The sequence below is a fragment of the Ambystoma mexicanum genome, chromosome 11 (genome assembly GCF_040938575.1).
Source record: "Ambystoma mexicanum isolate Mex_15411 chromosome 11, UKY_AmexF1_1, whole genome shotgun sequence".
NCBI classification, from domain to species: domain Eukaryota; kingdom Metazoa; phylum Chordata; class Amphibia; order Caudata; family Ambystomatidae; genus Ambystoma; species Ambystoma mexicanum.
The window spans coordinates 1,400,969,244-1,400,993,854 of NC_090934.1; the positions used below are offsets into that span (position 1 = coordinate 1,400,969,244).

The 24,611-nt window shown below is 43.7% G+C and overlaps 1 protein-coding gene across 3 annotated transcripts in view; it reads right to left on the reverse strand.

Annotated features, from left to right (window-relative positions):
* LRRK1 (leucine rich repeat kinase 1) overlaps positions 1-24,611 on the reverse strand; it is a 1,071,210-nt gene that overhangs the window by 80,635 nt on the left and 965,964 nt on the right. For all 3 annotated transcript variants that reach the window (XM_069625026.1, XM_069625024.1, XM_069625025.1), the window contains exons 28-31: positions 19,302-19,496; positions 10,951-11,102; positions 9,988-10,105; positions 7,365-7,481 (exon numbers count right to left, since the gene is read on the reverse strand). In XM_069625026.1, coding sequence (XP_069481127.1) covers positions 7,365-7,481; positions 9,988-10,105; positions 10,951-11,102; positions 19,302-19,496 — 582 coding nt within the window. The remainder of the gene's footprint in view (positions 1-7,364; positions 7,482-9,987; positions 10,106-10,950; positions 11,103-19,301; positions 19,497-24,611) is intronic.

The following is a 24,611-nucleotide window of genomic DNA, read 5'->3' on the forward strand; positions in this document are numbered from 1 at the left end:
AACATTAATACCTATTTGCACCAACCAGAGTTGAGAAGACATGTGGTCAAGTGTCAAATCGCTGTCAGGGTTCAAACATTGGCTTCATTATTTAACTTAAGCGGGTGATCCTGGAAAAACATGTTATCGCATTGTCGTCAATCTGACAAAATATGGAGCACCTAAAATACTCGGCTGTCCAAACCTTCAATAAATTCATCTTTCATAACAAACACATGAGTTTTTCAAGAAGTCATTCAATCAAGACAATTTCTGGACTATTATACAACGTATTGTGTTAACTAGAGCGCGTGGTCCCTACCCACTCTAATCTCGTTTACTCAATTTTACCAGCTCCTATTGGATGAGCTGGAGGGTGTGGTGATAATGCTGCCAGTTATTACAGAATCTTGTCATACTGCTCATAATTAAGGAGTGGTCAAGAGCGCACAGCTTTACTCTATTGAATCCACGTCTTTCTAATCCTTACACCAAAATACTCGTTTTCATAGGGTAGACGTTTACAAAAAGTACTCATTCATGGTTAAATAGACTGTAGTGTAGCTCCATAGATGATAATCACAGTGAAAATGAATACACTGCAAATGCCAAGGCTTCCTGTCTCCTCTCTTAATCATGGCAACTTCCTGTAATAAAGCTTTTCAAGATGCCCTGACTAAATTAGATAAGACCGCTGAGCTGTGCATTGGTAAAGATCCATGCACATATCAATGAGTGCATTATATGCTTCTAGTAAGTATAGTTATACATTTGTTTGAGAAGATGTATATTGGATTATCAAATGAGATTTAAAATGTGTGGTATGTATGTAGTTTATCGAAATGAGAACTGATATTTATGAAAGAATATTTTGTGTAAGGTTTAGTAAAACCAGTTGCACAATAAAGATATTTTAAAAAGTTGCCCTTCACTATTAAAATGTGATGTCACTTTCTGCAATGTCATTTCCAGCGATGAAAAAAAAAGAAAAGGGAACCTTGGCGTCCCTGAAAGTCTTTAATTGCAGAGGGCCTCACAAATACTAGAACAGGCCATTCCAGATCTTGGAATGTGGTGGAATGATGAGGTGGAGAGTCAAGAGGGAGTGATAAGCACACAGAAGGAGGTTGGTAAAGTAAGGGGGTGGGATCTGGGTGTATTTGTTTAAGGTTGGGTTCGTGCAGACTTAACATTTCTACTTCTAACAAAAAGGAGTGTGTGGAAGAATTGCTCATAAATCATGGCTGGCCTCATAAAACACTTAGCTCCGGAACTCTGTGAAATGCCCATACATATTAAACAGAGATGGCTTTCATAGGCGGGGACTTTTAAAAAGCTTGTCACCACATACAAGCCATGATGGGTATATCCACAGAACATACCATGATGGGTATATCCACAGAACATACCATGATGGGTATATCCACAGAACATACCATGATGTAAAACAATGAGTTTTCTTATAATCCACCCTCTTCACAAACCTGAGGTACTTTAGCATTTCCAGGTAATCTGATGGAGGGTGAGGACCTCCTGCCCTCACAGCTTGGTCTAACACACGCACTCTCTCTCTCTCTCTCTCTCTCTCTCTCCCCCCCCCCTCTCTCTCTCTCAGAGGGATGTTTAGGTGAGCAATACACTGTTAAAAAACCAACCCAAATTCAGCTAAAGCCACCTTAACTTTACGCTCCCTGTTGCGCAACCTCTAACCAAAATGATGACATCACTGGTGACTTCACTAATGACATCATCTATGACCTACACACAAGTCAATGTATTAAAAAATGTGATACTATTTGACACTCAGAATTTTCTATACATAGATAAATGTACACTAATCACTTTTTTTCAGTATCCATGTGTGTAAATCTTAAACTATATCCTAATACTTAGTTGTTACTTGTTTTAACGCACTTCTCATATAATTTTGAAAATGATACGCGTACACATTTTTCTTACAATAAAACAATTTAGCATTTACATATGTTTCCTTTTAAAAGGTAGTAAATAATTAGGGTTCAAAATGTGGTACTTTCTATTTATTTCTATTCATTATATTTGTAAATCTATATACAGATTATATTATAGTGAACATGTGTTAGGTATATTTGGATCAAACAGGAACATTCTAAGCAGTGTACTATTTATAATTGAGTTATCTTTTAGCAAAGCTTACAAAGGAAAAATTCACAGGTAGTGATATGATGCATGTGTAGCTGTTTTGTTACAATGTATCGCTTACCCTAATGTCCCTGCAACTAAAGCAACTAAAGATTTTCCTTGAATTTCAAGGATTTTCTTATTCCATAGATTTTTTTCCATGCATGGCCAGTGGCTATGGGCATCCCCACTGTCTATTTCAGAACACTACCAGACCACTAGCCACTGTCCATTTTAGAACACTACCAGACCACTAGCATTGGCCTTCGGACATGGCGGTGGACACGGCCTTTGGCTGTGCCCACTGTCTATTTTAGAACACTACCAGACCACTAGCCACTGTCATTTTAGAACACTACCAGACCACTAGCATTGGCCTTTGGGCATGGCGGTTGGCACGGCCTTTGGCTGTGCCCACTGTTCATTTTAGAACACTACCAGACCACTAGCCATAGCCTTCAAGGATGGCGGTGGGCGCGGCCTTTGGCTGTGCCCACTGTTAATTTTAGAACACTACCAGACCGCAAGCCATGGCCTTCGGGCATGGCGGTGGGCACGACCTTTGGCTGTGCCCACTGTTCATTTTAGAACACTACCAGACCACTAGCCATGGCCATGGGACATGGCCGGTAGGCACGGCCTTTGGATGTGCCCACTGTTAATTTTAAAACACTACCAGACCACTAGCCATGGCCTTCGGGGATGGCGGTGGGCACGGCCTATGGCCGTGCCCACTGTTCATTTTAGAACACTATCAAGCCACTAACCATGGTCAGTGGGAACGGCCACTCTATATTTGAAAACACTTTTAACCCATTGCTCAAAGACGTTCATCATTCACAAACTGATTTTGACCTGTTTTGACAGTGGTATTGGTATGTATTAAGGATTACAGGCTTTGAGATCTCACAATGGTTTTAGGCAATACACAGTGAGATTACATTATTTGCCATGAATCACACACTTTGGTTAAGGAGCGTGCTACAAGTTCCTTGTTTTAGAGCCAGTCTCTTGGTGACTGCTGTGATACATCACACAACCCCAACTAACCGCAGCACTGAAGTGGGGAAAAAACTGACGGGTTGCAAGAATAACATATGCCCAGGTACTTTTGCCACCATAGCGAAAATCAAAAGCTGCCACCCCAGATCATACACACAGTAAGTGAACATAAATCTTAAAGTGAAATATACAAATGTAGTTCAATTAACCTTCCCCTTAGAAGAAAGTATGCAAGACAAAATAGCATTGGGCTTGAAAGTATAAAAGGTGCTCGCTCACCTTTTAAACCTAGCAATCTGTCGTGAAATATTCCCTGGAAACCAAAATCCCAGTATGAAACAAGTGCTTGTGGTCTTGTGGGTGAGCATCTGCACTGGGAACATGACAACCTGAATACAATCCTGGTAGCCAAATACTTGAGCAACCTTGCCAACCACAATAAAACCCAAGGGGTTGCGTCCGCCCTCTGTAAAAAAAAATAAAGTTATGCTGTCCACCCACGTGTCTTTTACTTGTGCCCTGAAAAGTAGCCACAATCCGAGGAGAATAACTTCACAGGTGTGCTGGATTGCAATAGCTCTTGCTACATTGTGGGCAACTACTCATGACTTGCTTGCCCTCTCATCATTACCCCTCCTCACCCCTGTGTCTGGCTTTCAACAAAACTCTGCTTTATAAAGATAACTTGAAAATTACACATACCATAGTGTCACTCAAATATATAAATCCTTATATGTTACGCAAAAAGTGTACAATTGTGGCATTATTCCCCTCATCCTGACTGGGAGACCACAAATACCAGAATGCAATTCAGTGAAAGGCAAAACAATGGTCTCTGAGTGCAATACATTCAAGGACTGACAAATGCAGACGCTGTGTGTTTTCCTAGTGTATTTTATTTAAAACTAAGAAAACTCACGTCATCTGAGACTGTGGACTGTCTCCCATCCATGCAGTAACCAGGACCAACCCTTCTTATCTTCAAAGCGAGGAAGGGGTTGGCCCCCTGACGCCATGTTGCTCTTAGTAGTCTTGTAACTTGGGTTCACTTATTAGGCAGAATGACCTGAGGGGGCTGGTCCCTTCCTCGCTTTGAAGCTAAGCAGGGTTGGTTACAGAATGGATGGCAGAGTGTCACTGAATGGCCAGTGATATTTCATCCCCACTGCAGCTGTAAAAATATTATTTTAAAAAAATGATGTATGAAAGTTTGCAGGCTTTGAGAACTCACAATATTTGAGGCAATGCAAAATGAGATTACATTATTTGCCAAGGATTGCACACTTTGGTTAAGCAGCATCCTTGAAGCCCATTATTTTATGGCCAGTCTCTTGGTTAATGGAGTGATATATCGCCCAACCCCAACTAACCGCATTAAAGCAGTACGGAAATGGGAAAAAAATTACCGGCTTCAAAAAGTAACATATGTCCAGTAAATCTGCCCCCATAGTGAAAATCAAAAGCTGGCCCCCCTGAATATACGGCACAATAAGTGAGCATATATCTTAACTTAGAATATACAAATGTAGTTGAATTGACCTTCGCCTTAGAAGAAAGTGTGCAAGCCAAATTAGCATTGGACTTTTTAAAAAAGTAATGAACACCAGAAAAATAACCTGAGAGAGGAAATGTTCCAAATATTACGCTGGCAAAGCATAAAAGGTGCACACATTTTAAACCCAGCAATCTGTCGTGAAAGATTACCTGGTAAACAAAATCCCAATAGGAAACAAGTGCTTGTGGTCTTGTGGGTACGCGTCTGCACTGGAAACAAAACAACCTGAGTAAAATGCTGGTATCTAAATACTTGAGCAAGCTTTCTAACGTAAAACAAAATGAAGGGGCTGTGTCTGCCCTTTGAAAAAAAAGTTGCGCTGTCTACCCACATGTGTCTTTTTTTATTTGTGCCCTGAAAAGTAGCCTCAATCAGGGGTAAATAACTTCACCAGTGTCCAGGATTGCAAACTATCTTGCCACATCGTGGGCAAATACTCATGACTTACTTGCCCTCTCATCATGTCCCCTCCTCACCCCCATGTCTGGCTTTCAACAATACTCTGCTTTATAAAGTTAACTTGTAAAGTATACATACCTAGTGTCACTCAAATATATAAATCCTTATAGAACTATGTTAGGCAAAAGTGCCCAATTGTTGCATTATCCTCCCCATCTTGACTGTGAAACTACAAATACCAGAATGCAATTCGGCAAAAGGCAAACAAATTGGTCTCTAAGTGCAATACTTTCAATGAGTGACAGTAGCACGGTTTAAAAAAATAATGCGGATGCTGTGTTTTTTCTTAGTGTGTTATGAGATATTTAAAACTTAGAAAACACACAGCATCCGGGACTATGGACTGTCTCCCATCCATGCCGTAATCGGGGCAGACCCTGCTTAGCTTCAAAGAAAACAAGGGGCCTGCCGCCTCAGGCCATTTTGCTCTAAGTGGTCTTGACACTTGTGCTCATTTGGGTGTCAGCAGCTACTTTGCCTAGAAGCTAAGCAGGGTTGTCGTGGTTACTGCAGGGATGGGAGACCTGGATAGCTATCGTGTCACTGGCCGTGGACGATTTATCACCCCCAACTTTAGCTGTAAAAAATGTGTAGTTTTATTTATTTATTTTTTCTATACCTGCGGGAACAGATACCCTCGGCTATCTGTAGTCATTTTATGTATGGACTACAGATAGCTGCAGTTATCTGTAGTTTACATTGCTGCGAATATTGGGAAAACGGCCAGGAAATGAAATGCTTTATTGCCCCCAGGCCCTCACCAAGTGCTCCCATCATCTGTGCCAGCCTCTCCCACTCCCCACCCAGATGGCCTCCTCACACCCCTGCCCTCTCTCATTTCCCCCCACAACACACGCAGTGACGCAGTTTGCTTTGAGATATCGGGTATTCGCGGATATAGCCAAGGTTACAGAAACGCTTCGGGTTGCAAACTCAGTCCCTAGATCCCCTCCAATTCCCAAATTTCATTTGGTGTCTTCTAGCCACCCACCCCCCAAACCCCCATCTCTAGACTGATGGCATTGGCATGTTTTTTGACCTGCCAATGGCTTTTTTCCTGCGTTTCATTTTCCAATAACCTTGGCTGTATCCTCGGCTATCTCTTGCATCGTGAGAAAAACAAGATGGTGGCGGTTTCACTTTTAAAAACCCCCCGGTTTTGGCCATTTACCCGAGACACAGCTATCTATTTTGGAGATGGGGCACCCCCTTTCTCCATCCAACATTTTACAAATTACTGCCCGGATTAACTCCAAACCACCAAAAGGTCTTCAGTCAACGCTTTGTGCCCAAGTTGTTTCGGACCTGGTCCAAACCCGTCCAGCGGTATGGACTGTGCGGTCCGACAAATATTGACCTTGTTTGTCTATGGGAAAATGAATGGGAAGTAGCCCGCAACTTAGATTTTTCTTTTTTTTTGTATTCTTAACTTTATTATTTTTTAACAAATCTTTACCAAACCGTGCTGTCAGCGGGTGCTCACCTGTCCCCAATTAACTTCAGAATTTCGGATACATCCATTACTCGATTCAAAAGTTATTAACAATAGAATCTTTCGAGGTTCCTATAGGAGTCAGACTCACCTTAACTATATTCATCCTCCCCTCTAAATCTCCAAGCCAGGTTACTCACAATGTGGCCGTTGCAGTTGTTTTACTACAACTCTCATGGCCCTTCACCGCTTAATATGCTGGGTATTGCTTATGGGAGGTGAAATTCCAAACATCGTGAGGGCCACAATAATAAGTAATCATGCCCTACGGGGGCCAATAGTACTTCTAGTATACATTTGAACAATAAGCATTCTCTTTGTCAACTTATGCCACCTTCCTTAGACCAATATCTGCTTCAGGAAGTGAACTACGTTGTCCAAGAATCTTGCGACACAAGAGAATTTTACATCAAAGTTCTGTTTTTTTCTATGCAGTCTGGTTTTTCTAACCACAAAGGAACACCATTGTATTTTATCCAACCCAAAAGTAATGCACACATTAACAAACCTGTTGTTTCATGCTTTGCATTTGTAGCGACCTCGCTATTTGTCTTACAAGCTTTGCAGCCGAAGGTCTGAGGCACACGTATCTCCCAGTCCTACAAGCAATCATCCTTGAGGGACCCAGAGAAGATCGTTTCCGTAGAGCTCAGGGGAGCGCTAATTTCAAGAGAAGCGACCGAGGTGCACATCTTCAGAGACTGAAGGCCTTCTCACCTTTTTCACCACTGGCACAGTCAGGAAGCAGGTCACAATGGCGGGGGTGTCCAGCACTTTCTCCGGCGCCTTCAATGGGCACATGCCCTGCAGCCCAAAGACATAGATCTTCTGATCCTGCAATACAAGAGTACATGAAGGTGAAGGCCTCTGTATAAAGATGGCAATCTACTGCCAGTGAACACACGGAGCATGACGAGCAATCAGAGCGTAAGTTCGTTCAGTCTATCTACGGCGGCTGTAGAATCACTTTTCAGACAACTGATTGCTACACGAGGCTCATTAAGGAATTCATTACATCAGAAACTAGTTAATGCTGGTACTAAAACTATGCTCCGCGAAGGCTTTGAATATCAGGCAGCGCGGTCTCCCACTGGACAGAGTAGCCACCTTCTAAGAACCTATCGAACTATAAAGGATCTTGGCCAGTATGAATGACACCTCGATCGGCTTACAGTGGTCCTTTCTCTGTATACAAAATGGCGGCTAGGCGTTTTGCCTTGAGACACACTGACCGGCATTGGGAGACAAGGATCCTCAACGATGTGTCAACATTGTCTTTGCTACTAAGAGACCTTGTAACATTTTTAGTTTGTATGTCCACTTTCCGTCTGTATAAGACACATTAATTTAAAACCCTGTTTGATCATCCAGGCACCAGGGATTTGCGAGTTGCTGTAGCTCTTTGGAAAAGAACAGCGAGCAATGATGTTGCTTTTGCTGTATTACTCCTTTTAGGTAAAGCCTGGAGCAAGAAAGCTGAGTTTAGAAGGATGACTAACACCAATAAGTACAATCATTGACTTTCTTGAGTGCAAGTGTAGTCCATGTTTTTATTGTATGTAATTAACCAACTGTTGGCTTTTAGCTTTGTACACTGACTTGTTATGTCATTACTATCAATGTTAATATCTTTAGGGCATACAGTTATATTTATTGTACTTTGTATGGTAACTATGCACGTCTATGGATGGCTTCTGTTGAGAATTGCTTGTTGCTGCTTTTATGACATAAGTGTTGAAATAAAGCAGAGAAAATAAAAAGAAAGGAAAATGCGTTAGAACAGCGTATTCTACAGCGATAAAGATGTAATTCCACGATACAATTTTGCAGGATATTAGAATGAGGGCTATCCTTTCCTAGAGGAAAAAAAAAAGATTAAATGAATATTTGTTTGCTAATAGGGAACACTATAAGCACTTATGCAAACATTGCCTTAGTGAAGGAATGCTTTGAAAGGATATGCTTTTGCAGTATCAACGTTGAAGTAATGCTAGTACCATGCCAAATTGCGCTTGCACTGGCGCAAGTTTTCTGTAACACGGTTCATGGTGTGTACAATCGTGTTGCAGCATCACTGCCCCAGCTTTTCTATGTGCTATAAGTAAGGGACGAAGGGCCTCCATCAGTTCCTGTATGACCTTCCCCTGAGATACGCTCTTCTTCGATTGCTAATTTGCCTGCATGGCGCAAGGCCATGCATGGCCCTTTGCGACCAGAGCCTGCAGTTGCAAGTTACAGAGAGAACATTTGTATTTGTATTTTGTATTTGTGTATTATTTATATAGCGCCCCAAACCCGTAGGTAACTCAGCGCCTTACTTGCTTACATGGGTTACATACAGAGCAGTTCCAAAATAATGGTGACAAGTCAATTAGGAGATATTTACACAATGATTATCATAATTACAAGTGTTACATACATATGTATACAGAGAAGAGTTCATACATCAAGGGTCAGAAGCCAGTAGGAAGGTTCTATTCTTAGGTCCACAAGGGAGGGAGTTCCATAATTTAGCGGCCATCACTGGGAAGCTACTACCCCCTGCTTTCTGCAGTTTGAATCTAGGTACAATCAATTGGTGTGAGTTTGCAGCTCTCGTAGGACGTTCTGACTTTTTTTTGTGAATTTGTCAACTAGGTAAAATGGGGCAGAATCAGCTAGACATTTGTACGTGAGGTGTAAAGTTTTGAAATTGATTCTATCTTTCACTGCAAGCTCTTTAGTACTATGTCTGACCGCTGAGATATGCTGGGTTTTGGGGACATTGAACACTGTTCTTAGCGCATTGTTCTGGAGTGTTTGAAGTTTGGTTATATTTTACTTGCAAGAACCTAAGTAGAGAGTGTTAAAATAGTCCAATTTTGATAGAATGAGCGCTCTAGCTAGTGTAATAGCGCTGGCAGTTGAGATGAAGGGCTTACAGGTGTTAATTAATTTACATGTATATGCTGTCGCTGAAGCCGTGGCATTAAGCTGTCTCTTCAGGTTTAGTGCTGAGTCGAGGTAGAAGCCCAGAGTTTTTACCTCTTTGGAGACTATAATGTTGTTACCATCAATGTTAAATGCGTTATGCTGACCACTGAGGTTATTAAGTCTTACTAATGTCCCAACGAGGAGAAGCTCTGTCTTGAGCTCTGTCTCGAGTTCAAGTCTTCTTGATCCAAGAATTAAAATAATCTTTTTTTTTGGGTGAACCTCAATTACCCTGGTCTCTGTCAAGTTATCTACAATTTTTTGCTCATTTTTGTGATCAATTAAACAATAGAACCCAGTTTGATTGCAAAGGCCTGGTGGCATATGGGTATATTTAAGACATGCATGGATATTTAAGTGCACATACCGTTGTCGCTGTCCACAGAGCGTTCTGTACTTTTAACTGGTGGCACATCTCCATTCCCGGGCAGCTCATCCTCTCCACCTCGAGCACACCCTTTTCAGTGTTCACCACCGTGTAGTTTCTGTGGAGGCAGGCGTGTGATTAGTTAAAATAATTCCAGTGACCGCTAAAGACAGCGAGTGCACAAAGAATGGAGTTCCACATCGGTGGCCGTGCTCCGAGGCGAAAACACAGAATAAGTGGTTACATCCACCCCAAAATACCTGTTACCCAACGCGCACAGTAATACCGACGAACCCATGTGGACCCTGCAAGTAGTGCCTTGTCCCAGAGCTGAGTAACAGATTTCAGGGCTTTGCATCTGAATTGCTCCTTTGGAGTAACAGGCCAGAGGCTGATGCTGTCACAATGGAATTTCCTGGAAACAAGACTCCCTTCTGGGAACAGTAGTCAGAACAGGACACGGAACATCAACATTATACCTCAGCGGTCTAGATCCACTCATGCATAGTAGTTGCAATCCAATTTACACACCATACCTTTCTTCCAACTACAGGGCAATTGGTAAACACAGAGGATTGGACGGCCAACACAACATTTTTAAGGAAGACACTTAGAGAGAGTACTTGATGAGCTTAGAGCAGCTCCTAAAATTATATTTCATTGATGGGTTACTAAAGAAAACCTATTAATTTGTCATCAGAATAATCCAATCAGCTTTTTATAAGGAGCCTATTGACCCATAAGGACAGCAGGAGATTTACAATGAAAAGAATGAGCGACTGCATAAGCAAGTATTTAGCAAGAAAGTATCTTTTGCAGGTAGAGCATATTTTACTGCACAGCTTGATGGAGGAATCCAGCCTACATGGTGACCATGTTAATGTGATGGGGACATAAGACTGGATATCTAATGATTGATTGACTAATGGGTGAGTCGGGAGTCCTAGCTCTATCTCACCTCACCTTGCATGCTCTTTGCCATCCCAGAATACCACAGTGCGCTCCGGTCCTTGTGAGGAGAAGAAGGAGTCTTGCTGTCCGCACTCCAGCAGGTACATGAAGGCAGCAAAGCTGGGGTCTTTCATCTGCCAGACAACAGAAGCTGCCAGTGGACGCTGTGGACCAGGAAGAAATGCAAGTCAGCACTACATGCAATGTTGAGGCGATGCTACTGTTGACATGTACATATTGAGCACGACCCAGGTAACTTGGCATTACACACGCATGGCTAGATCGAATAGAGCGTGACCCAGGTAACTTGGCATCACACACGCTTGGCTGGATTGAATTGAGCATGACCCAGGTAACCTGGCATTACACACGCTTAGCTAGATTGAATTGAGCATGACCCAGGTAACTTGGCATTACGCACGCTTGGCTGGATTAAATAGAGCATGACCCAGGTAACTTGGCATTACACACGCTTGGCTGGATCTAATAGAGTATGACCCAGGTAACCTGGCATTACACACGCTTGGCTGGATCGAATAGAGCATGACGCAGGTAACTTGGCATCACACATGCTTGGCTGGATCTAATAGAGCATGACCCAGGTAACTTGGCATTACACACGCTTGGCTGGATGAATAGAGCACGACCCAGGTAACTTGGCATCACACATGCTTGGCTGGATTGAATTGAGCATGACCCAGGTAACTTGGCATTACGCACGCTTGGCTGGATTGAATTGAGCATGACCCAGGTAACTTGGCATCACACATGCTTGGCTGGATTGAATTGAGCATGACCCAGGTAACTTGGCATCACACATGCTTGGCTGGATCTAATAGAGTATGACCCAGGTAACCTGGCATTACACACGCTTGGCTGGATCGAATAGAGCATGACGCAGGTAACTTGGCATCACACATGCTTGGCTGGATCTAATAGAGCATGACCCAGGTAACTTGGCATTACACACGCTTGGCTGGATGAATAGAGCACGACCCAGGTAACTTGGCATCACACATGCTTGGCTGGATTGAATTGAGCATGACCCAGGTAACTTGGCATCACACACGCTTAGCTAGATTGAATTGAGCGTGACCCAGGTAACTTGGCATCACACACGCTTGGCTGGATGAATAGAGCACGACCCAGGTAACTTGGCATCACACACGCTTGGCTGGATTGAATTGAGCGTGATCCAAGTAACTTGGCATCACACACGTTTGGCTGGATTAAACTGAGCATGACCCAGGTAACTTGGCATCACACACGCTTGGCTGGATTGAATTGAGTGTGACCCAGGTAACTTGGCATCACACACGTTTGGCTGGATTAAACTGAGCACGACCCAGGTAACTTGGCATCACACACGCTTGGCTGCATTGAATTGAGCATGACCCAGGTAACTTGGCATCACACACGTTTGGCTGACTTGAATTCATTTAAACACCTTTTGCACTATGAAAATAAATGTGAATTTCAGGAGTTGAGTGCATTAGAAAAAAGACTAATGTAGGAAGTTTTCATCTTTTCTATCGTGAAAAACCCTCCTTCTAATTTAGTTTCACTCTTACCATAAAAACCCCCCTTTTACCGAATATGTCCCAAACTGATCCACTAGTCCTCATGCATGCCTCTATAGATTAGTTCGGCATTGTGGGTGTTTTAGGTTTCTCTGGTGGCGGCGCGTGCCCTCAGGTTTCCTTTGGGATTTCCTACCATTGCAAGCCTCCATTCCCATAGACTCAACGCCCACAGTGTCTGTGCTTCTTTGTGTACCAAGCGAGGTTTTGACTGCCATTTTCCTCTTATTAGTAACATGACTGTTATGTTGTCGGTCTGATACAAAACTATTTCCTCCTTAAGCAATAGAAATAAGTCCAAACCAAGAATTACGGTTCTTAATTCGTTTAGTGCAGTTCATTCTTTTTATACAGCACTTCCAGCGAAGTAGCTCCCCCCTAGACATTGGATCTTCAGTGACTGAAGGCCAGCAACTACACAGGCGTGCACCTGCTCCCAGGGACGCCAACACTATGGATGGGGCACAGGGTGGGGAATCGAGAGGCATTCAAGATGCTAGACAGGGGGCTGTCAGGGTTAGAACCTAACAATACAGGGACCGAAACCTAGTCCTAGGAAAGACAATCAATCTTTTGCATCATCATCAGGCTGGACTCGTCATTTCAAACCTAAGATCTGTATTGCCAAACCAACACAAGGCCTAAACTCAGATCCTTTTATGTGATTTGAAGTGTCAAAGGCATAATGATATATTTTCAACCCAAAGGAGGCAGGGAGTTTTTAATGTAACTCTGTGAAAATACCAACTGGATTCCAAGGCAGATTCCCATGAGCCCTTGTGCAACATTGAGGTACTGTAGTACCTTGAGAAGAGCATCAGGGGTTTGCAGCCAGCCTGCCAATTAGAAGAGTTTATCATCTGATGCACAGTGTGAAGTAATTCATCTTAGGGTGAAAGTACAAATACAAATACTTGACTATACAAAATTGGCTGACACACACCAACCATCCTAACTTGAATATATTTCATAAACTGGCTGCTCCACCCTGAGATTAAAAACATGGTCACATATTTTAACTGCATGTTAAACATAAAACACCATGCCCTTGTGCCACATTATGAGGAGGTAAACGTCACTTAATATATATGCATATATTTCGAAGACCGCAACAACGCCTCTGCTGTTATGGCTAAAATGAATGTCCTATACAACGAGGTGAATAATGTAAACTTAACATTTTGGTATTGGTGAATGAATGTGCATGAAATCTTCCAAAAATGATATCAAGCCTGTGACGACATCACAGTCCTAACGCTGGCCTCAAGAGCTGGAGAGGACTCAGGGGACCAGGACGACAAGCTTACAAGTGCACTTGGGCAAGTGAATTGCGCTACCTGGAGGCGTACCAGGCATTTTGGGTTAAGAGGGTGCCCACAGGAGTCTGTCCACAGAATGCTGCTCTATGGGGACGCCAAAGACGAACAAAACCATGCTGGAGGCGGTGCTCATGGAAGTGAGCCATGCTAGAGGAGGTGCTTATGGAAGCACACCATGATGGAGGAGGTACTCATGGAAGCACAACATGCTGGAGGAGGTGCTTATGGAAGCATGCCATGATGGAGGAGGTACTCATGGAAGCACAACATGCTGGAGGAGGTGCTCATGGAAGCATGCCATGCTGGAGGAGGTGCTTATGGAAGCACGCCATGATGGAGGAGGTGCTCATGGAAGCACAACTTGCTGGAGGAGGTGCTCATGGAAGCATGCCATGCTGGAGGAGGTGCTTATGGAAGCACGCCATGATGGAGGAGGTGCTCATGGAAGCACAACATGCTGGAGGAGGTGCTCATGGAAGCATGCCATGCTGGAGGAGGTGCTTATGGAAGCACGCTATGATGGAGGAGGTGCTCATGGAAGCACAACATGCTGGAGGAGGTGCTCATGGAAACATGCCATGCTGGGGGAGGTGCTTATGGAAGCACGCCATGATGGAGGCGGGGCACATGGAAGCACAACATGCTGGAGGAGGTGCTCATGGAAGCATGCCATGCTGGAGGAGGTGCTCATGGAAGTGCGCTATCCTGGAGGAGGCGCTCATGGAAGCACACCATGCTGGAGGAGGTGCTCATGGAAGCGAGTCATGCTGGAGGAGGTGCTCATGGAAGCACGTCATGCTGGAGGAGATGCTCATGGAAGCACACCATGCTGCAGGAGGTGCTCATGGAAGCACACCATGCTGCAGGAGGTGCTGATGGAAGCACGTCATGCTGGAGGAGGTGCTCATGGAACCATGCCATGCTGGAGGGGGTGCTCATGGATGCAGGCTATCCTGGAGGAGCTGCTCATGGTAGCACGCTATCCTGGAGGAGGTGCTCATGAAAGTATGCTATCCTGTAGAAGGTGCTCATGGAAGCACGCTATCCTGGAGAAGATGCTCATGGAAGTATGCTATCCTGTAGAAGGTGCCCATGGAAGCAAGCTATCCTGGAGGAGGTGCTCATGGAAGTATGCTACCCTGTAGAAGGTGCTCATGGAAGCACGCTATCCAGGAGGAGATGCTCATGGTAGCACGCTATCCTGGAGGAGATGCTCATGAAACCATACCATGCTGGAGGGGGTGCTCATGGGAGCACACTATCCTGGAGAAGGTGCTCATGAAAGCACGCCATGCTGGAGGTTCCCATGGAAGCATGCCATCCTGGAGGTGGTGCTCATGGAAGCACGCTATCCTGGAGGAGGTGCTCATGGAACCATGCCATTCTGGAGGAGGTGCTCATTGAAGCACGCCATTCTGGAGGAGGTCCTCATGGGAGCACGCTATCCTGGAGGAGGAACCTGAAGAAGAACACTGTGCATTCCATGTATGGATAAAAACACTTAATGAGCACCTGACATTTACCATGGAGCCCAACAAAGAAAGTATCAATGTCCTTGACTTGGCCATTTCAACTGACAATGGACAATTAATCTCAAAGGTCTACAAAAAACAGACCGATAGGAACTCGTTGCTCACATACTCCAGCTACCACCCCAAATCATTAAGGGACAATCTGCCGTTTGGGTAATTTCTGTGCTATAGAAGACTTTGCACAAACACAGAGTAGTATGTGGCACAAGGAAAAAAGATGAAAGCACAGATTGCCAAACGGGGATACCCCATAAAAATCATAGACACGACAGACAAGCGAGCACGTAATATCCCAAGACAAGTCACACTACAGCAACAACTCAAAGACCCTCAGCGGGATAACATCACGGCTGTCCTGAGCTACTCGCCACTAGTTAACAAAATAAAAAAAGAAATTAGGTCACTGTGGTCCATTCTGAGCGCAGGTTAACATCCACTTCCAGAACCAGCGTTTGGATTTAAACGCAGACCCAATATAAGAGACAAGGTGGTTAAAACCTTACGAGAAGTCAATAACAATGAAGATTCCTCACAATTGACTCTCTGGAACAGCAATCCAGTGACAGGACACAACACATGTGGCGGTTGCACTATGTGCTCACAAACACAACGCAGTACACAAATCGAAATAGGACTTCGAACCCCATGGATGGAGAGATCCTTTTACGAATTGTAACTCTGTGGGAGTGATATATCTTATCACTTGTCCATGTAATCTACGCTATGTTTGTATGACCATGAGACAAGTTAAGAAAAGAACGATCGAAGACCGATCAGGTTTACTTACTTAGAAACTCACTGTCCATCTGGTTACCCACTTTGTAAAAATAGGACATGGGCCAGACGAATTCCAGTGGAGAGTAATAGAAAAAATCCAACCACCGAGACGAGGTGGTCATTTCCATAACACGCTACTCATAAGGGAACAAAACTGGATCTACAGATTGGGTACCCATAACATTGGCATCAATTAACAAATACAGTGGAATGACCTAGCAGTATTACAAACATGATTCACACACCAGCTATTCTTTCACCGACTGGCCCCACATGCCACCATCCAAAATTGGGAGTCATATACTAAAAGTAAAAGATGGCCTTAGTAATCAATATGTGCCAGTAGCTGAGGCATAGCATCCATCAAGAAGATCAAGGAGTTCTTGACATTCAAGAATTCCCATTCTGGGCTACAACTAGGTGGTACGTATACATCTGTAGTTGAACCTACATACACCAACTATCAGGGATAAAGAGCCACACTAGCTCACTTCTAGCAATGGTATTTATTTATCGCATTACCAGTTTGCATCACGGTTGGCGACACATGTGAGTGGAGCTGCAGATCCCTTCTTCAATATCTGGGATTTGACACCGTACTCACAGTTAACCCAACGAGGGAGATATTAAATCTATTCCCACCCAAAGAAGGTGGTCCAATATTGCTGCAGTCTTGGCATTGCCTTCTATGCGCTCTCCGTACCAGCAATTGCTCACCGAGTAGGTTATTAAATAATATGCCTTACTTAATTATTTTCCGGCCACATTACATCATTTCGCAAATAAATATGCAAAACAGCAGCTGACACTGGTAGTCATTCTGGCTTTGACTGCCTAGATATGGTGAGATACACCATTCAAAGGTGGAAAGGGGCGAGGGTTTGGAGTGGACTGGGGGCTCGATATGGAGATGCTGCATTATGTGGAACCAAACCAAGGAGGGTGTGTGGGTGGAAGCAGGAACATGACAGGACGGCTCCGGTGGGGGCTCTAAAAAAGAAGACAGTGAGGTGAAAAACTGGAAGGTGACAGACCACAGCCAATGAGGTTCCAGCCACATTACACTTGCCGCAGGATCCTGGGTGCCACCAAAATGGGAAGTTAGATATCAGTGGCAAGAAGACCGAAAAAGGGATAGGGATGGGATTTCTAAAGTCCTCCTCAAAGTCCAAAGCCTCTTCTCTCTGACCAAAGGGTTAGAGTCCCTTCATTCTATGAACAAGACAGGGTTTCGGGGCCCCTCTCCTTCAGTCCAGTGCAACTCCTCTTTATAGGGCCAATGATAGAACCCTTCTGCCATTATGCAGAGACCCAGACATACCTAAAAACAATTCTCTGTGTTCAAAATTTGCTGAGCCACGGTTCCATACAAAATGTTACCCCTTCTGAACATCAGGACCTGAACAAAGAAATGCTGCTTCTATGTGAAAACATCACCGCAGATAATGCTGTCAATGGAAGCGATATTATTTTCCTAGTCCCTAAAATATTCTCCCTAAATATTCTAGGCCTGGTAATATTTACTATTCTAAACTTCAGTCCCAGAACATTTGAGGGAAGAGCTTGATTTTAATCATGGTGCATATATGGGTAAACATCGACATTCTCCCAGGCGACTTTTTCACAGGATACCGAAATTTCACATGCAAAACCGCCCACCCTTTTAGAGAAATTCATGCCAGAGACAGAGGATCCACTGGGATGCCGGAGTCTTCAAAAGAAGGCAAGCAGCTGAAGCAGGGGCGCGTATAGAAGGCAGAACTTCCACCGGTGACCAAGATGGCAAGGAGACATTTAATGCCCCGGCGGGTTGCACAGAGGCTACATCACTTAGCTAGATACAAAAACCAAGCAGACGAACAGAAATATTCCCTGGAGCAAACCAATACCCAGCTTTGCTGTTTTTCGGTGTCTAGGGCTTCAATCAGATGGAACACTAAAAGGCTCAAGAGTACTGGCTAAAAAAAAAGGTACCAGAAGCCGATCTTGAGTGCAGGTTGTGGAAGGAGAGCAGGAAAAGAGCAAGAAAATGGCAACTTCTACAGGGTACACCACTTGTAACAACAGAAGAGCCCAAACAAAGCAAAGCTGATGGGCAGACCTGAGAGAGCAGAGTCCTGATGGAGCTGAGAATCCATGTTGCAGAGGGGTGGAATATATCACCAGAAAGTTACAAAAATGGTGAAAATTGGGCACCAAGTGGGCAGACTTAGGAGGCGAATTCACAAACATTGGGGCATGTCTAAGCAAACCTGTGCACCCCATACAAATATAGAGTGAATCTGGACCATATACAAAATGAAATTATGGAAGACTTATAACTTTTACCATGGCGGATGGAACAAAATGAATCTTTCCAAAAACAGTGCACTTTGAATACTTTTTTTTTCTTTTTTTTAAATCAGAAAGTTTCATGAAGTTACAACCATCGGGGAAAAATGACAAGGGTGTCAAAGTAAATTTTTCATTCAAATTTCATAAGGGCATTTGTATCACAAGATCCACTGGAAAGATTGACAGTTTGAAAGATTGACATTGTGTTACCTTTGATGAAAGGGATGGAAGGTAACACAATGTTAAGTCTACAAACATTAGAAAAGGCAATATTAAGATACCAACACTAACATCCAAATGAATTCCTTGATACAAACAAAGTCCATCACACTGCAGAATTGTGCTTAACTAGCATTAGCCCACTACTTCACAAGACTCACCTTACCAATAGCATGGATGAGAGCTACCTCCAATTTAATATGAGTGTTCTCAAGCTGTAGCAACAGAATTGGCCTCTCCAATTCAGAGCAGCAAAGGAATGACTCTAGTGGTGCAATGAGTATTAAAGAAGGGACCAATATGACCCTGACCTAATACTAAACTACAAGCGGCTCTCATAATGTGGCATATTTTTCAGCAATAAAAGGTTGGTGTTTGCCCACTCTTGTCCTGGGAGGCATTTACAACACAGGCTATCCAGTTGTAGACTCTTAAATATCATATGCTTCAAGAAAGAAATTGTGTTTAACCTATGTCTGATGATTATCCTATTTGTGTAACCTTGAACAATGCACTTTGCCAGCATTTACTTTTTTTCATCATTGCTGAATGACCCATGTTTCATCAGTGATAGTGTATAGCCTTGTAGAGCGCTGAGTTACCTTCTCGGGTTTGGTATCCCAACACTCCATCATCAAGGCCTGAAGTCGGTAGAACTGCACTTCCTCTGGTCGTCCCAGTATTGGGCGGATACCTTTGGACAACTTCTTGGCAATCTGCAGTTGATGATGGCCCAAGGCCGGCCGCTGTCCAGACAGCAGTTCATACAAGACCATCCCATATGAGAACATATCCACCTAGAGAATAAACAACAAACAGCTGAGTGTATGTTACAGACAGCAATAAACCAGACCACAGAAACATTCTAGAACACGAGTCGGCAATATGGTTTACCCGGACACTGTCACGTTTTCGAACAGCTATTCAAACAAATATTTAGTGAAGCTGGACAAGTCTGGACCCTTAGGGTCCTTAAATCAGGTAACACGTCGTACGATGGATGGAATGCAGAATAATTCTTACACCAAATAATAAGACCGACTCATGAAGTTGGCAAAAGGTCTTCTGCAACTGTTTTATTATCAGTTATCTAAAACAGGGAGTTAGTAGTAGGAGATGTAGCTATGAGAGTACATTTTCAGTTTACTTATTGGTAGCATACTTAACTGTATAGGTGTACTCTCGGTCACAGGGCGGTGGGGTCAGGGTAAGGGGTTCCACCCTGTAAGATGGCTCCTATGTTAGTTTCATCTCCTGTCTGGTCTGTGGAGTTTTAAGGATCATCATAGGTGGAGTATTTCATGAGGAATTGTTGACTGAACTGAAATCTCAACCTCTGTATGGGGAGGCATGGTATCACAAGTATGACACTGACACAATAAGTATAATTTGTAAAAACCTTTACTGAAGTTTCTGGGGTTGGAAAAACTCCTACTTTGCCTCATAACTAAGATCGGAGTAGTCGCGACCATCAAACAATAAACAAAACAGTTCTAGTGGAGTCCGTCAAATCAAAATGGCCTATGCTAACAAAACAGAATACCTACCCTAACTCTTATACAACAAGTGTATAAAGGAGAAATATATGTAAATGAAAAATCAGTGTTCAAAAGAACAAATGTGGCTGAATCGCATCTCTTCCCCACGTTAGACCACACGGAGTAAGGCGGTCCATGTAGGCAGGATGACACACTCTGGCTCGGGCTTTCAACACAATAAATAGTTCCAAAATGTGGATCGAGGCCCGCCTGGCCTTCCACATTAAAGTCACTCTTCCCAGACTTTCAAATAATGTTCCAACCAAAAAGTTCATGCAGGCCCCACTCTGTCGGAATCTTACCTCTTCACAACAAAGTTCAACAAAACTTGTAAGGGGCTCCCTCCCCCAAGCTTATTACACTCCAGGTCTCCCTCAGTCGGGCTCAAACCTCTTTCGGATGTCGAAGACTTTCAAATGTGTGTGGCTTTCTTTACAGACCTCCGCAGGACCACTTCAACTTAAAGTTCAAGATTAAACTTTCACTCGCCCCTTCTGTAGAAGGTAATTTAGCTTACTTTGCTTTTTCAGTTCATGCACTTTGTCGTCACAAACAATGCACCTTTCACTGAGACTTTCAAGTGGGCTACTTCCTTTCACTGGACCACTCAGTTACTCGGTATCACCGATTTCACAGCTGCCCTTACTACAAATTCATTCACATGTCTGCCTTTCTTCGCATCTCATCCACACTCATGCAGAATTCACTTGCGATATAATCTTTCCAATTCAAACTTTCTTTAACACACACCTGTCTCTTATGTCACTTGCCAACTCAATGGCTGTGTGCGTTTCTTTCTTGGTTTTACGATTTCCAATTCACGAGTCAAGGTTAGTAGCACAGGCTTGGCCTCGCCTCCCCAACTCTGCCGTTCACCCGGGAGGGTCACTGGTGTCCTTGAAACACAATGCAACCTTAAGGTGTGGGATCTGGCCTTCTCAAAGTGTCTTTCACAGTCTGGTGGAAACAATGACCTCAAGTAGGGAATTCTTTGGGTTTTCGACCTGCTGCTCTCATCCTTTGGTCTGTCGCTCTGCTCCGGTAGGTCTGCCTTCGCCCCGGAAGTTCTGCTCGTACTCGTGCTCTGGCTTGCACAGAGTGTGTCTCTCGGTTCTGCCTTTGATTCGTGTGAGGAGAGCTAATGGGTATCAGGTGCATGCACTTAAAGTGCCTGACCTTGCCTGAATCAGTTAGCAGGACATGTCCAGTACGATATATGAGTGTTGGTGTTGTTACTCTAAGTCACCCTCTTCCTCGGCCCAGTGTTTGTGAAAAAATGGGGCAGAGGGAGTTGGGACCTCAGAGAATCCTAAAAAATAGGACGGGTTAGATGAACAAAAAAGGGGGGAATACCGCGTCTCACCATTGACTGCCTCACCTCCAGTCCCTGAAGACCCCTCACCCAGGTGATCCCCCCGCACTGGTCCACCCCCAGGGTCTGGATCCAAAGGGATGACCATGCCCTGGCCACCTGAGAGAGAGATCCCTGGGAACTAATGGGTGAGACACCCTCTGGTTTCTCACAGTATGGACAGATTCATAGCTAATGGCTATATTTCAGGAGAGGCAATCAACTACAAAAGGGGGCTCGTTTTCCAAGCCCTGGGAGTGCCAGCAGTGGGCAAAAAGGCAGGTTTAACACCTTTAAGTATGCTTTAGCACCACCTTTTATGCTCTGAGTTAATTTCATGGTTTTGGCAGGTGTAGCTGGGGCATGGAACTGGGTTTCCAAGTCTGCCTACCCCCTAGGCTCCCTCTGCAAAACAACATGGTTTTACACTAGCATTGCAGTGTCATGTTGGCATATAACCAATGGATCCCTATGCAATCCACTTGTTTTTAGCACCTGCTACAAGCTAGCAGATGCTACAGGAATCCATTGTAAATGTCTGCTGCAGGCGTAAGGAACAAGTTACTTACCTGTAACTCCTCTTCTCCAGCATGGCTCTTACATGGATTCACATGCTCATGAATATTTCCAGTCGTCAGCCTGGGAGTCCTCTTTAATATTAAAGCAGTTTTGCTTTCAAACTAAAATACTTATCACTTTTATAGCCTATTGCTGTCACTTTGGGTCATACTGCTCCAGCCAATGACATTCGTTCTCCTAAGCTCCACCTCTGGTGACCATCTTGAGATTTGGTCGCACACGTAAAGTGGCAGCAGGAACCAAAAATATTCAGAGAGGGCAAGGGGGGGGGGGGGGTTCGCATGTGAATCCATGCAAGCCCCATGCTGGAGAACAAGAATTACAGAGAAGTATCTTGTTCCTTCTCCAGCATGGGTCTTATATGGATTCACATACTCATGAATACGACTACACAACAATACACACTGCGAGGGGTCAGTAATGTGAGGTGGATAACTGCTTGTAGTATTTTCAAGAATAAATAATTTATTAAAGTAAAAGTTTACAAAATAAGCCTCACTTGCCCTACTCTATCAGGGAATTCCCTACCTAGTCTACAGGCTAAGGGAACAACTCCTAACATAGGTAAACTGGCCCTTAGACTAAATAACACAACATTTAAAGAAATTAATAAAGCATGAAACAATAACCAAGAATTGAACAGTATCTGGATGACCTTCACCTGTACTGGGGGAATCCCTTCTTCAGGGTTTTCCAAAGTTAACTTGACAAATGTTCAATGGAAAAGAAAGGTCTTGAACCAGTTCTCATCAGTTCTTCCAAAATGTTCAAAAGAAAAGAAATATCATAAAATAGTTCTTGTAAGTTCCAAGCCAAAACAAAAATTCTTCAAACAAAAATCCACTGGTAACAATTCTCTAGTTTTGGTTGAAAAGATCCCCATCCACAACCAGCCAAGAAAATAGCACCAAATGCAATCCTGGATATCGTCTTTCCAAGATTATTCGCCACAGTTCAAAGAATAAACAACTTCTCAACTTTACAATTGGGTAGGACCTCTGCAGCATATTTCATATACTTGTCAACAACCACCCTTTTATTGTTGTTACTATGGGAACAGTCACCTTTGTCCCACAATATACTACTACTCCAAACGTCTTCAATGTAACATCCACTGACAGAGTTATACACCACCACAGCTCAGGTACCTCTGCTTCATTGGAGAATAGCTTGGCATATAAAGACAAGACACTTCAAACTCTACAGGTAGGCAAGGCACTCTTCTTTGCTATGCTTTAAGAAAAGGGCAGCCTCTTTGCCTCTTCTGTCTGCTTTACTGCCACATGTATGGCCTGCCTCTGCCCAAGACTGACTTTCTCTCAGCTTCAACAGTCTTAAGAATGACAGGTTATTTTCTCAATCTTCTTTACAAGCACCCAGCTCCCTTCCCTAGCTTATTCACATCTTCTTGGCTCCAGTAATTACCCAGACGCTGTAGTGCCACTCTTCCAGTTTCAGGTAACAATGCGAGACTTGTATCAGAGGACACTGGACCTTTAGCAACCTCACAGATCAGGTGGATGGATCTGAATAGGACTTGTTTCACTATGGAAAGGGTTCGCCTCTTGGCTTGGGTAATGCGTGTACTCTGCGTCAGTACAACAACTTCTGGAATTAAAGAATGATTGTTCAGACTACAAAGTTCAGTCTTCAAAGGAAAAACAGATATAGGCACTTGCAACCCCTCTTTAAGATAGATTTGTAACCTTAAAGGATTGTAAGTGATTGTATTCCTGTATAATATCACATAGGGGATAATTAGCCATACATGACCTTCCTTTGATGCTGTATTCACTTTTAACTCTTGTGAAAGTCAACGTTTCTTTTTGGAATGGATTGATCAAGCTTTCCTTGTTCAATTGAGGACACGTAACCACTCCGGCAACAGTAATATGTACAAAAATGGATGTGATGTTCTTTTACTTTCTACGCACACACTACGGCTTTCACTATTAGTTTGCATGCTACATTTCATTGTTAGACATATATTCAGAATGACAGTTTATACTCGCTTTTTAGCATACAAGAATTACTTTAGAGCTTGTTACAGTTAACAGCAAGGCTTGCTGAGTGAACCTGAACATCGTACTTCACTCAGCATCTCCAGGAACACCCTGGTTGCGTGCTGCTTCACTTTTCCAACATCTACTACTGCTTTGGGCACTCTTGGGACACACACCCTTCTGTAGCACGGGTATCTCCAGTTCGGCCATGCTAATTGGGAGTCTCCTTTACTTCCCAGTCCCTCGGCTTGCCTTGTTTTATGGGCCTCAGGCTTCAGCGCACTCACTGCTCTGCAATCACAGCAACTCAGCGTACATGGGGAAAATTCCACTCTCAGCACGTCTTCCTCGGTGCAGCCACGGCAATGCAGGTTTTGAGAACAAAGGACCCTCTCAGAACTTGCAGGTGAAATTTGCTGTCTCCACGTTCCCGCGTCCTTT